Source organism: Manihot esculenta, chromosome 1 (assembly GCF_001659605.2).
Source record: "Manihot esculenta cultivar AM560-2 chromosome 1, M.esculenta_v8, whole genome shotgun sequence".
NCBI classification, from domain to species: Eukaryota; Viridiplantae; Streptophyta; class Magnoliopsida; order Malpighiales; family Euphorbiaceae; genus Manihot; species Manihot esculenta.
In genome coordinates, this window is record NC_035161.2 from 42,453,024 (window position 1) to 42,463,884 (window position 10,861).

Sequence of the window (10,861 nt, forward strand, 5' to 3'; positions counted from 1 at the left end):
TGAGCAAATTAAATAAAAAACACATTTTTGGACAAAAAATTGTTTTCAAATTCAAACAGTTATTCTCCAGAGTTTTTTCTTCCCCCTTTCTGAAAGTAGCCGTGACACTCGCATCACAATGCCGAACATACACCAACTCAAAACTCACTAGTTTTTCTATCTCAAATAATTGGAAGGATTTTTTATTGATTCGATCTGATTAAAATTTAAACTTCTCCAAAACCCGTACCAAAAAGAGATTGCAGATGATGAGCAGGCAAGCAAGAAGAGCCTATATCAGTCTCTTAATGGTTTTTAATAGTTTACTCCTCTTGTGTTTTAATTTTCAATTATATTTTCTATAGGAGTATATGTTACATTTTTAATAATATTTTATGTTGGTGAGATTATTAGGATAACATTATGTCTAATTTGTCATACGACAACCTCATCCCTTATACTAAGAGAAGAACTTGAGCTGTGCAGTGTGCGTTTCCACCGATTGATATTCAGAGAAGTTAGCCAAAAATGATAATCGAACCAAGAGAAAGGGGGGAGGGACAAGAAAAGAACAAGAATAAGAAGCAAAATAATCTTAATCACTATAAACTAACTGAATTCTCCTGTTGCATGCTAACAACTTCCATAGTTCCTGAATAATATGCTCTAAGTTCAAGGACTCAGAATGGATATACACTGCGACTATAAAAAAAAAATCAGAAAATGTTGATAAGAAGAAGGAGATTATGATGATGAAAGAAAACACAAATAAATGAACTAAAATTAACTCAAAACTCTTTAGACATCTTTGTGTGGTGAATCATCAATGCTTCACTGGCTCTATTTCTAAATGGATGTGTGAACCATTTCTAGTAGATTGATAATCTGATGCAGATTCTTGGTTCCCACCAGAGTTCATCTGCTGCGATGGTGGAGGGTTAACAACAGTCATCTGTGTAGCCCAATTTTCGGATAGATGGTTCTTCATCTCCCTGTGCTCTTGACACAAGGCACACCAATGCATGCAACAGTGCACCATGCATGGGTCACATGGTGAATTCTGCATAAGAGTTAGCAAGTAAAATCAGCCATCAGATTGGTCCATAAATCAGAAAATTGGATCAGAAGACCCTTAAAATCCTAGACGATAATGTTGATAACCCTTCAGATCCAAGTTTAATTGCAGAAATGCGCTGTGGAGTAGTTTCCAAATTCTGTGTGCAACATTTTCAGAAAGATCTTCAACAGAAACCATTGGGATACAAAAATTAAGCATATGTACAGTGCACGAATATCACTGTAGTCATATCTTCGGAGGTGTTACGTACACAATGTCAGAAGTACAGAGATAATCTTGCACGAGTTTATCTTGAATTTAACAAGCATTAAATCTCCACAAACATGGAATGCAAAAATTACCTTGAGATGATATTTCTTCTGCAATGATTGACGAAACAGACCAGTGTATATTCCACACGTCCACCACGTAAACAAAAGACCCTCGAAAATGAGAAAAGTAGTCTGAGGATCAATACCATTGACAAATAGAGTAGCTGCTGCAAGCGCCATTCCCCCTTCAACACACATGGCATGACAAACACATGCATTGCTCCAAGGAATATCATCTCTCAATTCTTCTATATTATGTCCAAACAACACGCACGGGCAAAAGAGTCCAGTGCAGCCTGCAACATATGTAATGATATTACGGTAACAAAGAATCAATGTAAGAAAATAAAATTTAAGTACCTTAATAGACCTGTTATTTTAAGCAATCTGCTAGAGGTACAGGTCTTTGCATAAACTTCTCTGCTTTCCTACTCCAGCATCCCAAAGGATTCCCCAAATTAGAAAATTATTGGATGCTCATGGAGTAACACTACGGTACAAGCTAATGGTGTTATAACAAATCATTAAATAATTGATAGCTACCCATTAAACCCATACACCACTAAAATGTCGGTATAAAATCAAACTAAATTTATAAAGTTTTTGTAATACTATTAGCTTGGTGTAGCAACCACCATGATCAAGTGATACTCCGCGACATCCAATAATTTGGCCCCCAAATTTACTCTGTCAAATGCAAAATCTAAGATCCTCCAAGATAAGGCATCATAGAAAGCTTATTATGCCTACGCAATTGATTACATTTTACTGGATATCCTTCCCTATTATACACAGCTTACTATGATAAGATTAATATTTTCGCAAGCGAAGATAAAATGGCCTTCCTAATTCCATTATATGAAATAAGAGATTAGCGTCCTAACTTTTTCGATGTTTCAGTCGAAATGATGACAAAGTCAGATAAATAAATAGCAAAAAAATAGATGTGGTGTCTTACAACTCTCAGTATCATCAGCACAGCCAAAAATTCCGGTCGTCCAATCTTCATCGGCAGGAGGCTCATAGCTTTCAGGCAGAGGTTGGCCGCACTCAATACATCTGTGGATAATTAACTGTAAAAAGGGGAATAAGAGATACTGAGATCGAAACAGTAATAAGAAAGCTGATAACAGTACAGAAATCCTTAAGAAATCCCTAATTGGCAGCACATTTTCACAATCATCCTAAAACCATGTGCATTGCGTAGATAGAAAAAAAAATAAAGAGAAAGGGACCTGAGGAACTAGAACAGGCTGATTGAGCTCGCCGGGAGTGATATCTTCGACTGGCGTTTGATGATCCTTCGTCAACTTCACGTACCTTGATTGTCCATTGCCGTCCGCCATCTGATCCAAAACATCATCTAATTAATTACCAACTGTGTATACACACAAATATTGCTTATGCACAGAAAGAGAGAACCTTAGAAAATGAGAGAGAGAGAGAGAGAGAGAGAACTTCAAATGAAATGATCTACTACTACAAATGGAGAGAGCAGAATTACAGAGATCTCATATGAATTCTATTCCTATATCTGGACTTCGGAGGAGCTGTTTTCTCAACGCCACGGCGTTTACAAGTGAACCTATGCTTTTTTGTTATTATTTTTATTTCGCGACTCAAACCGCCAAATTGGTTTTGTACTATTGACGATTCACGATCAATGATTTGACGGTAACCGTTAAGTTGAATTCACGTCGTCGTTTTCATTTACTTTGTTTTTTGGAATTCTTTATGTAATTTGTTTATTCTTATTGAAACTCCTGTAGTATGTTAGCGATGAAGTTTTTAGAGATAAGATAAAGGTTAGTAATGTAGTACTCTTATTTGGAAGGAAGATTTTTTTTTTTTTTAAAGTAAAATCAAGCTTTTTGAAGTTTTTAACCCTCCATAAAATCTTTAAAACGTAATTTTTTAATTCATAAATTAGTGAATTGCAACATTTTTTAATAATTATGTTCCCTTATTTTATTTTAATTTACTTTGTAAAACCTAGTATAATTTTTCTTTTTACGGAGTAGACATTAGATAGACAATACAAATTATTAGTATATTAGGTACATAAACTCAATTGGCATAAGCTATATACAAATCCAAGATAAAAAGACATCCACAATTTTGACCCATCAACTCACAATCTGCTGCAGAATCTGGAGTGCAATCTTCATCATCATGAAGCAAAAGCACGTTCATCCCTGTAAATATGTTCAGCTTCCTCTTCCATACTCTGCAAAACCTTATCAACCTAAAAAGATTAACAAAAATTAAGATTGGATTACTTTTTAGATTCTAACAATTAACACATAAGTCTCTATTAGTAAAATTCAATAATTTAATCTTGTACTTTTTTTTACTTTGTTTAACCGAAGATCCCTCCATTTGATTTTTTATCAATTTTCCATTAACGATCTCAAATGTTATTAAATTATCCTGTATATTATGTTAATACTTCCCATGATTTTTGAAAAATAAATTATTTAGTTTTGATATTTTAATTTTTTCAAATTGAAAAAAATTACAACGTATTTGAATATAGATGAAAGAATTTTCAATTTGAAAAAATTAAAATACTTAAATTAAACTGATAAATTTTAAAAATAAAAGAGATATGTGTTAATTTTAATATAACTGATAAAATTAATTAAATAGACTCATTCAAAAAGTATCATATTGAGTTTTGCGATTGCCATTCTATATTTAGATGTATATATGGGATTAAAAGGAAATCAGAATCATATACAACATCCATTTGCAATCCCCCAATGTTCACTCTTCTCAAGTCTTTTCTTTGTGCACCAAATGATCAAGTATGGATTAAAGGATTTCAATAATTTGAGAATTTGTGTTATTTTGATTATTAACTGTAATACCGTATAAATACATATAGTGACATACAACAATAGAACTCTACTATAATATATATATCATTTAAACTATAAACAGAATTTATCTCTTCCCTATCGACTCGGGATCAGCCTTATCATCTATATGGATCTCTTCAGAAGGTTTACATCAAGGAAAGGTAGTAAATGCCATCATTCAGAAGAGTCAGACATATGTCACAACAATTCCCTATCCCTGGCCAGTAATCAAGCCATCTGATTCAGGGAAAGAGGAACTTTTAAAGGATAATAGCACAACAAGATGGATGTTCATTGTCATTATTGGCAACTAAATGAAAGCATCACAACGTTATGAATATCCACATTAAATTTTTTATCTATTACCAAAAAAAATTATATAAAAATGGTAATTACATATTGGGGAAAAAGCTAGGAGTTTAATAAGCTAACCCACAACCAATCATGTCCCATCTCAACCAGAACTGAAAAATATACATCTTTAGGGCTGGAGATGAGAGAAAGGGGTGATTTTCTTATTGTTTTGCAAACATGCTCAGTCTTTTGCCGCTTCAATCTGAAGAATAATTTATGAATAAGATTTCAAAATGGAAAGATGATTACATAATAAAAACAACTCTAGTTTGCACTATTCTCTCAGGGCCAATAATGACCTGATCATCTGCCATATATGGTAGCTCCAGAGTAGGAGTAATATCACCTCATCTTGACATCTTCTTCTTGAGTGGTGATACATGGAAAGTATACTGAATATACAGAAACCTTTCAGACAACTCATCCAAAAGAAATTCTTCACATGTCACAGAGATGTCTTTTTCTGTATGAATTCCCTTTGTTTCATTAACTTCATCCAGCAGTCCACAATGGGAAAATAATTTCTATCTATTTCTTTTTGATATCTCCATATATTGCATGAGAAATATACAACCACTGCAGCTGAACTTACAATCCTGTCCTCGCAATACCACCACTTACATTATCTCCGACTCCTGCAGATCTCTTATTCTTTTGCCATGAAAAGAATCCCATTTATGATTGTCATGTACAAACTCAATTGGTTTAAATGACACCTCAAGTGATTTTTCTGAAACTTCAACAGATTCAAGGGCAAGCATCATGTTCACACCATAGTTTTGACTTGGGGGTGTAAAATTTGATATTGGAGTCTTCCATTTTTCCAGCAATTGCCAAGCACTCATCAACCTTCAAATATGGTCCAAGACTTTCTTCCTGGTTGCAGGCAACAATTATAGAATTATTTTCTTTAAAGCCAAGATCAATCTTTTCTTCTTGAATTTGGCATTTGGGATTTCTGCTCAAGTCCTGAAATTGATCTTTTGTCCAAGAACCCTTAGATATATGGACACTGGTTTTTAAAGCTTGAAAGGACTCCAATATTTTGCTCTTTTTCTCTTGAACTAACCTGTCAATTCTTTCCACTTTCTGAATCACTTTTTTCAATCTTTGTCCCAGCCACACTTCCCCTATTTTAATCTTTTATCGAGAAATTCCTTGCACTCCATCAAGAAGCTTTTGTGCCAAATATTGTACTTAATTCAATAATTTCAAAAACAGGGATTACAGTAGAAGAGAAGAAGAGAGTAGTCTCTCATCAAACCTGAACAAAGAAACAGAAGTTGAAAACCCGGAGACCTGAAACAGAGGCCTTGACCAATTTGTTATGTATGAGACCTGCACAAACCTTTGAAACAGAAAAAAGAACTAGAAAGAGGCTTGGTTGAGAAAAGAAACCGAAGTGGAAGAATGTTCAGAGAGAATTTGAGAAGAAGGAAGAAATAGAGCTTTGATACAGAGAAGAATGAGTTTATTGATATTTCTTGGAATTTCAAGAAAGAAAGCTGGAGAAAGTTGAAAAAGAAGAAGAAGAAAAGAATTAAGAAGCCTTGAATCTTGCTTTGATAACAAATGTTAGGGTTATGGAAACCTAACAAAGAAATAAAGAGGAATTAAGAAGGAAAACAGAGAGAACTGAAGAAATGAGAGGACGAAGAGATGGATCTTTTCAGGCGATGAAGCGCACTTTCAAGGCGAGCGGAGTCCTAACAGCTTGAAGATAGCTCCCGACGGAAAAATCCAAGTCTTATAGTATCTTTTTGGGCTAATCCAGTGAATTCCTAGGCCTTTTAACTATCTACATTAAGCCCTTTAATTTGTCACCCAGCATTAGCAACGAGAAGGTATCCTTCATCCTTTGCTCCTGGTTTATAGGCCCACTAATAAATCTCCCAGCACCAACAGTCTGTCTTAACAGACGCAATTTTTATCCAGAGATGAAGAATCTTTTTGCACCTCCAAAGATGAAGAATTTTTTATAGTGGGTTATCTATGACCTTCTTCCTACTCGGCTACGATTGCAGCAAAAAGGTGTGGCAGTCTCGACTGTGGAGTCAGTACTTTTTCATGTACTGGATGATTGTTCATTTGCACAGAATTGTTGGAGGAGGGTTGGGTTATCTCTTTTGAATGGAAGATAAATTCTATGCATGATTTTTGTTTTAAAATGATTATCAATCTCATGATGTGGCTTTTCAAAGATGTGCACTTCTCTGGAATTTATGGAATGCTCGTAATAAGGTGATGCGGGATCATGCAATTTTATCGGTTGATGAGGTTATTCGAGGAGTTAGTGTGGCTGTGCATGATGGCAGCCCACTTGTGGTATTCTTAAATACAATGTGGATGCATCGATTAATTATGTTGATTGTGTTTCATTTTATGGAGCTGTTTTACGTAACACAAATGGACATGTTTTTAAGGTTTATCGGGTTTCATTCTGGGTATTTTATCTCCTTTTGTAGTAGAAGTAAAGGCGTAGAAGTAAAGGCATTACGGGAGACGCTTGTTTGGTTGGTTTCTTTATCTCTAACACAGGTTATTGTAGAAATTGATTCACAATTAGTAATGAAAGCTGTGCTTTCAACTGTAGTTGATTATTCTAAGGCTAATACTTTAATAGCTGAGTGTGAGCCCCAATTACAACAGGGTTTCAATTTGTCCATTCAATAGATAGGCAGACAAGGCAATATGATGGCTTATATTTTTGTTAGGGTCATCTATTCTTCTGCTAGTCTTACTATTTGGCACATTCTATCACAAATTTGCAATGACTTTTTATCTGCTAATCAATAGTAGACATTGCCATGGGTTAGTTTTAGTTTGGAATACGCAATTCAATTTATTTTTTTAATGGAATTAAACATTTAAAATGATTCCAAATAATTTTAATTTTTAATGATTTTGGTCTGATTTTAAAATGGTTAAATTTTTAATTTTGTATGATTTGAATTTTGATTTCAATTAAATTTAAATTATAAACGGTTAATTCCATTCTAATTCTAATTTGAAAAAGATAAAAAAATTTAAATAAAAAATAAAAAAATAAATATAAATCTTAAATATTATTGAATATATATTTTATTAAATAAGTAAATTATAAAATATATCTATTTACATGATATAAAAATAAAATAATACATATATAATATAAAAAAATAATATTAAGTAATATTTTTATAAATTAAAATATATTTAAATTTAATTATTTGATAATTTAATTTTTTTATGATTTAATTTTTTAAAATAATTTATTTAAAAAATAAAAAATTAAACCAAAATTAAATTAAACTATCAGTTCAAACTGACCAATTATACTGACCAATTATAGATTGATTTCAATTTTAGTTCACAAAAGAAGAAATCGTAATCATGAAAATCAATAGATTAATTCAATTTTAAATTTAACCGATTTAATTGAAGTTGGATTCAACGGGACTTTATTTATGTTTCGATTTTATTTGTTAAAAAAAAAACAACTATATTATTGCTTTAGTTAAATTAAGCTTTCAAGTGGTTACATAATAGTAATTTATATTTAGATTGAAATTAACTTACGGCTAATACTATTTAACACTTTTTTTTACTTTATTAGTTTTACAATAAATAACTTTTGTGTGGAAAATATTTTTAAAAATTTTTTGATTGTGATGTTAAAATATAGAAAACAACTCAAATTGACTAATTTTCTTTTTATAATAAAATATTATTATTAATTAAAAATTTTAAATTTCTGAGACACTAAAAGATGTAAAAAACAAAGTTTTATTATTATTTTTCCATGTAAATGATATGCACACACCATACAGTATCAACTTCGTAAAATATATGGCTATATGCCTACACCCAATAGGTCGCCACCATTATTAATTTACGGCATCTGTCTAAATTGTATTCTTTATGGTGGATGTTATAGGTTTTTTTTTTCATTTGAATTTGAAGAATTTAGTATTATATATATATATATATATAACTCATATGGTTCAATTTAATTATTATTACAACAAATAAATTTTATTTTTAATATATATTAAGAAGCTCATAAATAAATTACAATTTTAAAATGGAAAATAACTTATAATTTTGGATGTAAAAACAAGAAAAAGCATATCTTTGTGGCGCGATGAAGTTTCATCCGGTAGATTTTCATATTATAAGTTCTTTAGGCAAGCAGCTAACTCAATCCCTAGGAGGATCACAATCTTCCAACACATGCTCATCTTCCTTAAATTTTACGCACAAAAAGGGAACGAAAATGAGGTAGGTAAGTTGAAATTGGGTCAAGCATATATGTTAGAAAAATGGTTAATAAGGGAATAAACAGAAGAAAAGGAAAAGCATGAAAAGATTGCCACACCCATTAAAACACTGCTTTCAGGTACGAGAGCCCAACAAATTACCAAACCCAAATGGAGTGTCCATTATTTTATTTTTCATGCTAGTCTTCCCTCAACACCAACTTCTCTCCAAGATCAAGATGAGTTCTCATTTATAATCTTCTTACTTTTGATAATCCCACCATTAACTCGTCTTCTTACCAAACTATCTTCTAGCTACAACACTCCAAGATGTCAAAATCTGACAACCATAGGCGCATTCCTACCACTGGGAAAGCAACGATTCTTGCCATAGGCAAGGCCTTTCCTAAGCAGCTCATTCCTCAAGAGTGCCTAGTGGAGGGCTATATCCGTGACACCAAATGCGAAGATGTATCCATCAAGGAGAAATTGGAGCGACTTTGTAAGTGTGAAACTTATTTCTATATATTAAAATTTTCTGTAAGTTAATTTCAGTCACCAGGGCTTATATTTCTTTCTATTTTGCTAGGCAAAACTACTACTGTGAAGAGAAGATACACGGTCATGTCAAAGGAGATTCTGGACAAATACCCTGAACTTGCAACTGAGGGCACGCCAACAATCAAACAAAGGCTTGAAATAGCAAATCCAGCAGTTGTTGAGATGGCAAAAGAAGCAAGTATTGCTTGCATCAAGGAGTGGGGAAGGCCAGCCGAAGATATAACCCATATTGTCTATGTCTCTTCCAGTGAGATACGCCTACCAGGTGGCGACCTTTATCTTGCCAGCCAACTTGGCTTAAAGAGCGATGTTAGTCGAGTAATGCTATACTTTCTAGGCTGTTATGGTGGTGTGGCTGGCCTCAGAGTTGCCAAGGACATAGCTGAAAATAATCCAGGAAGCCGTGTTTTATTAACCACTTCTGAAACTACCATTATTGGTTTTCGTCCCCCAAACAAAGCACGCCCTTATGATCTTGTAGGGGCTGCGCTTTTTGGCGATGGAGCTGCAGCTGTAATTATTGGAGCCAACCCTATAATAAACAAGGAGTCTCCTTTCATGGAGCTTAACTGTGCAGTTCAACAATTCTTGCCAGGTACTCAAAATGTCATCGATGGACGCCTTACTGAAGAGGGTATAAATTTCAAGCTTGGAAGGGACCTTCCTCAGAAGATAGAAGATAACATAGAGGAATTCTGCAAGAAGCTGATGTTAAAGGCTGGATTAACTGAGGAGTTCAATGATTTATTCTGGGCTGTTCATCCTGGTGGACCTGCAATACTTAACAGGCTAGAAACCAATCTGAAGCTAAACAGTGGTAAGTTAGAGTGCAGCAGGAGAGCTCTAATGGACTATGGAAATGTTAGCAGCAATACTATATTCTATGTTATGGAATACATGAGAGAAGAATTGAAAAGAGAGGGAGGGGAAGAATGGGGACTTGCGTTAGCGTTTGGGCCTGGCATTACTTTTGAAGGCATCCTTCTTCGTAGCTTGTGATTGCATCCTTCAACAACTATACTTCAACTACTTCTATACTTTTGTTTTCTTTGTTTCTATCAAGTGTTTTCAGCAAGAATTATCATGCTGCATTTGAAATGAAACTAGTAATTTAAAACAAAATGGGATTAATAATTTCCATCAGATAATTAAACGTTTAAATATTGTTTTAACTGTCAGTTTTTTAGTTGCAAGCTCCATTCTCTATCAGACAACTACTATAATTTACCCATTAATCGTAATTTTTTATAACAATTTTTAGCTAAATTTAGAAAACAGTATCTATATATGTATGTATGTCATATTGAAAAAATTATAGAATTTTCAATAAATTGTAATTTTAAAAATCACTAGATATATTATTATTATTGTTTTAAGAAAAAATGAACAGTTTTTAAAAATAAAAATTTACAAGAAACAAGACATAAGAAATATGACATAAAGCTCAATTATTTTAGAAAAAACCTTGAAAGGGAATTT

The 10,861-nt window shown here is 33.0% G+C and overlaps 2 protein-coding genes across 3 annotated transcripts; one reads left to right on the top strand and one right to left on the bottom strand.

Moving 5' to 3' along the window:
• Positions 1-560: 560 nt before the first annotated feature.
• On the bottom strand, positions 561-2,997 carry LOC110628006 (cell number regulator 6). Of its 2 annotated transcripts, none has more exons than XM_021774443.2 (5): positions 2,873-2,997; positions 2,604-2,714; positions 2,327-2,441; positions 1,399-1,664; positions 561-1,039 (listed from the first exon to the last, which is right to left on the bottom strand). In XM_021774443.2, the coding sequence occupies exons 2-5, from the start codon at positions 2,712-2,714 to the stop codon at positions 803-805; spliced, it is 729 nt and encodes a 242-aa protein (XP_021630135.1). In that variant the 5' UTR covers positions 2,873-2,997; the 3' UTR covers positions 561-802. The 2 variants fall into 2 exon arrangements, with proteins under 2 accessions (XP_021630135.1, XP_043806532.1); XM_043950597.1 differs by having other exon boundaries at positions 2,827-2,883.
• A 3,830-nt stretch (positions 2,998-6,827) lies between these two features.
• On the top strand, positions 6,828-10,381 carry LOC110611181 (type III polyketide synthase A-like). Its single transcript, XM_021751348.1, is given in 3 exon segments — positions 6,828-7,212; positions 9,066-9,323; positions 9,411-10,381. Coding segments are annotated over 3 exon segments (1,614 nt in total).
• Positions 10,382-10,861: the final 480 nt, after the last annotated feature.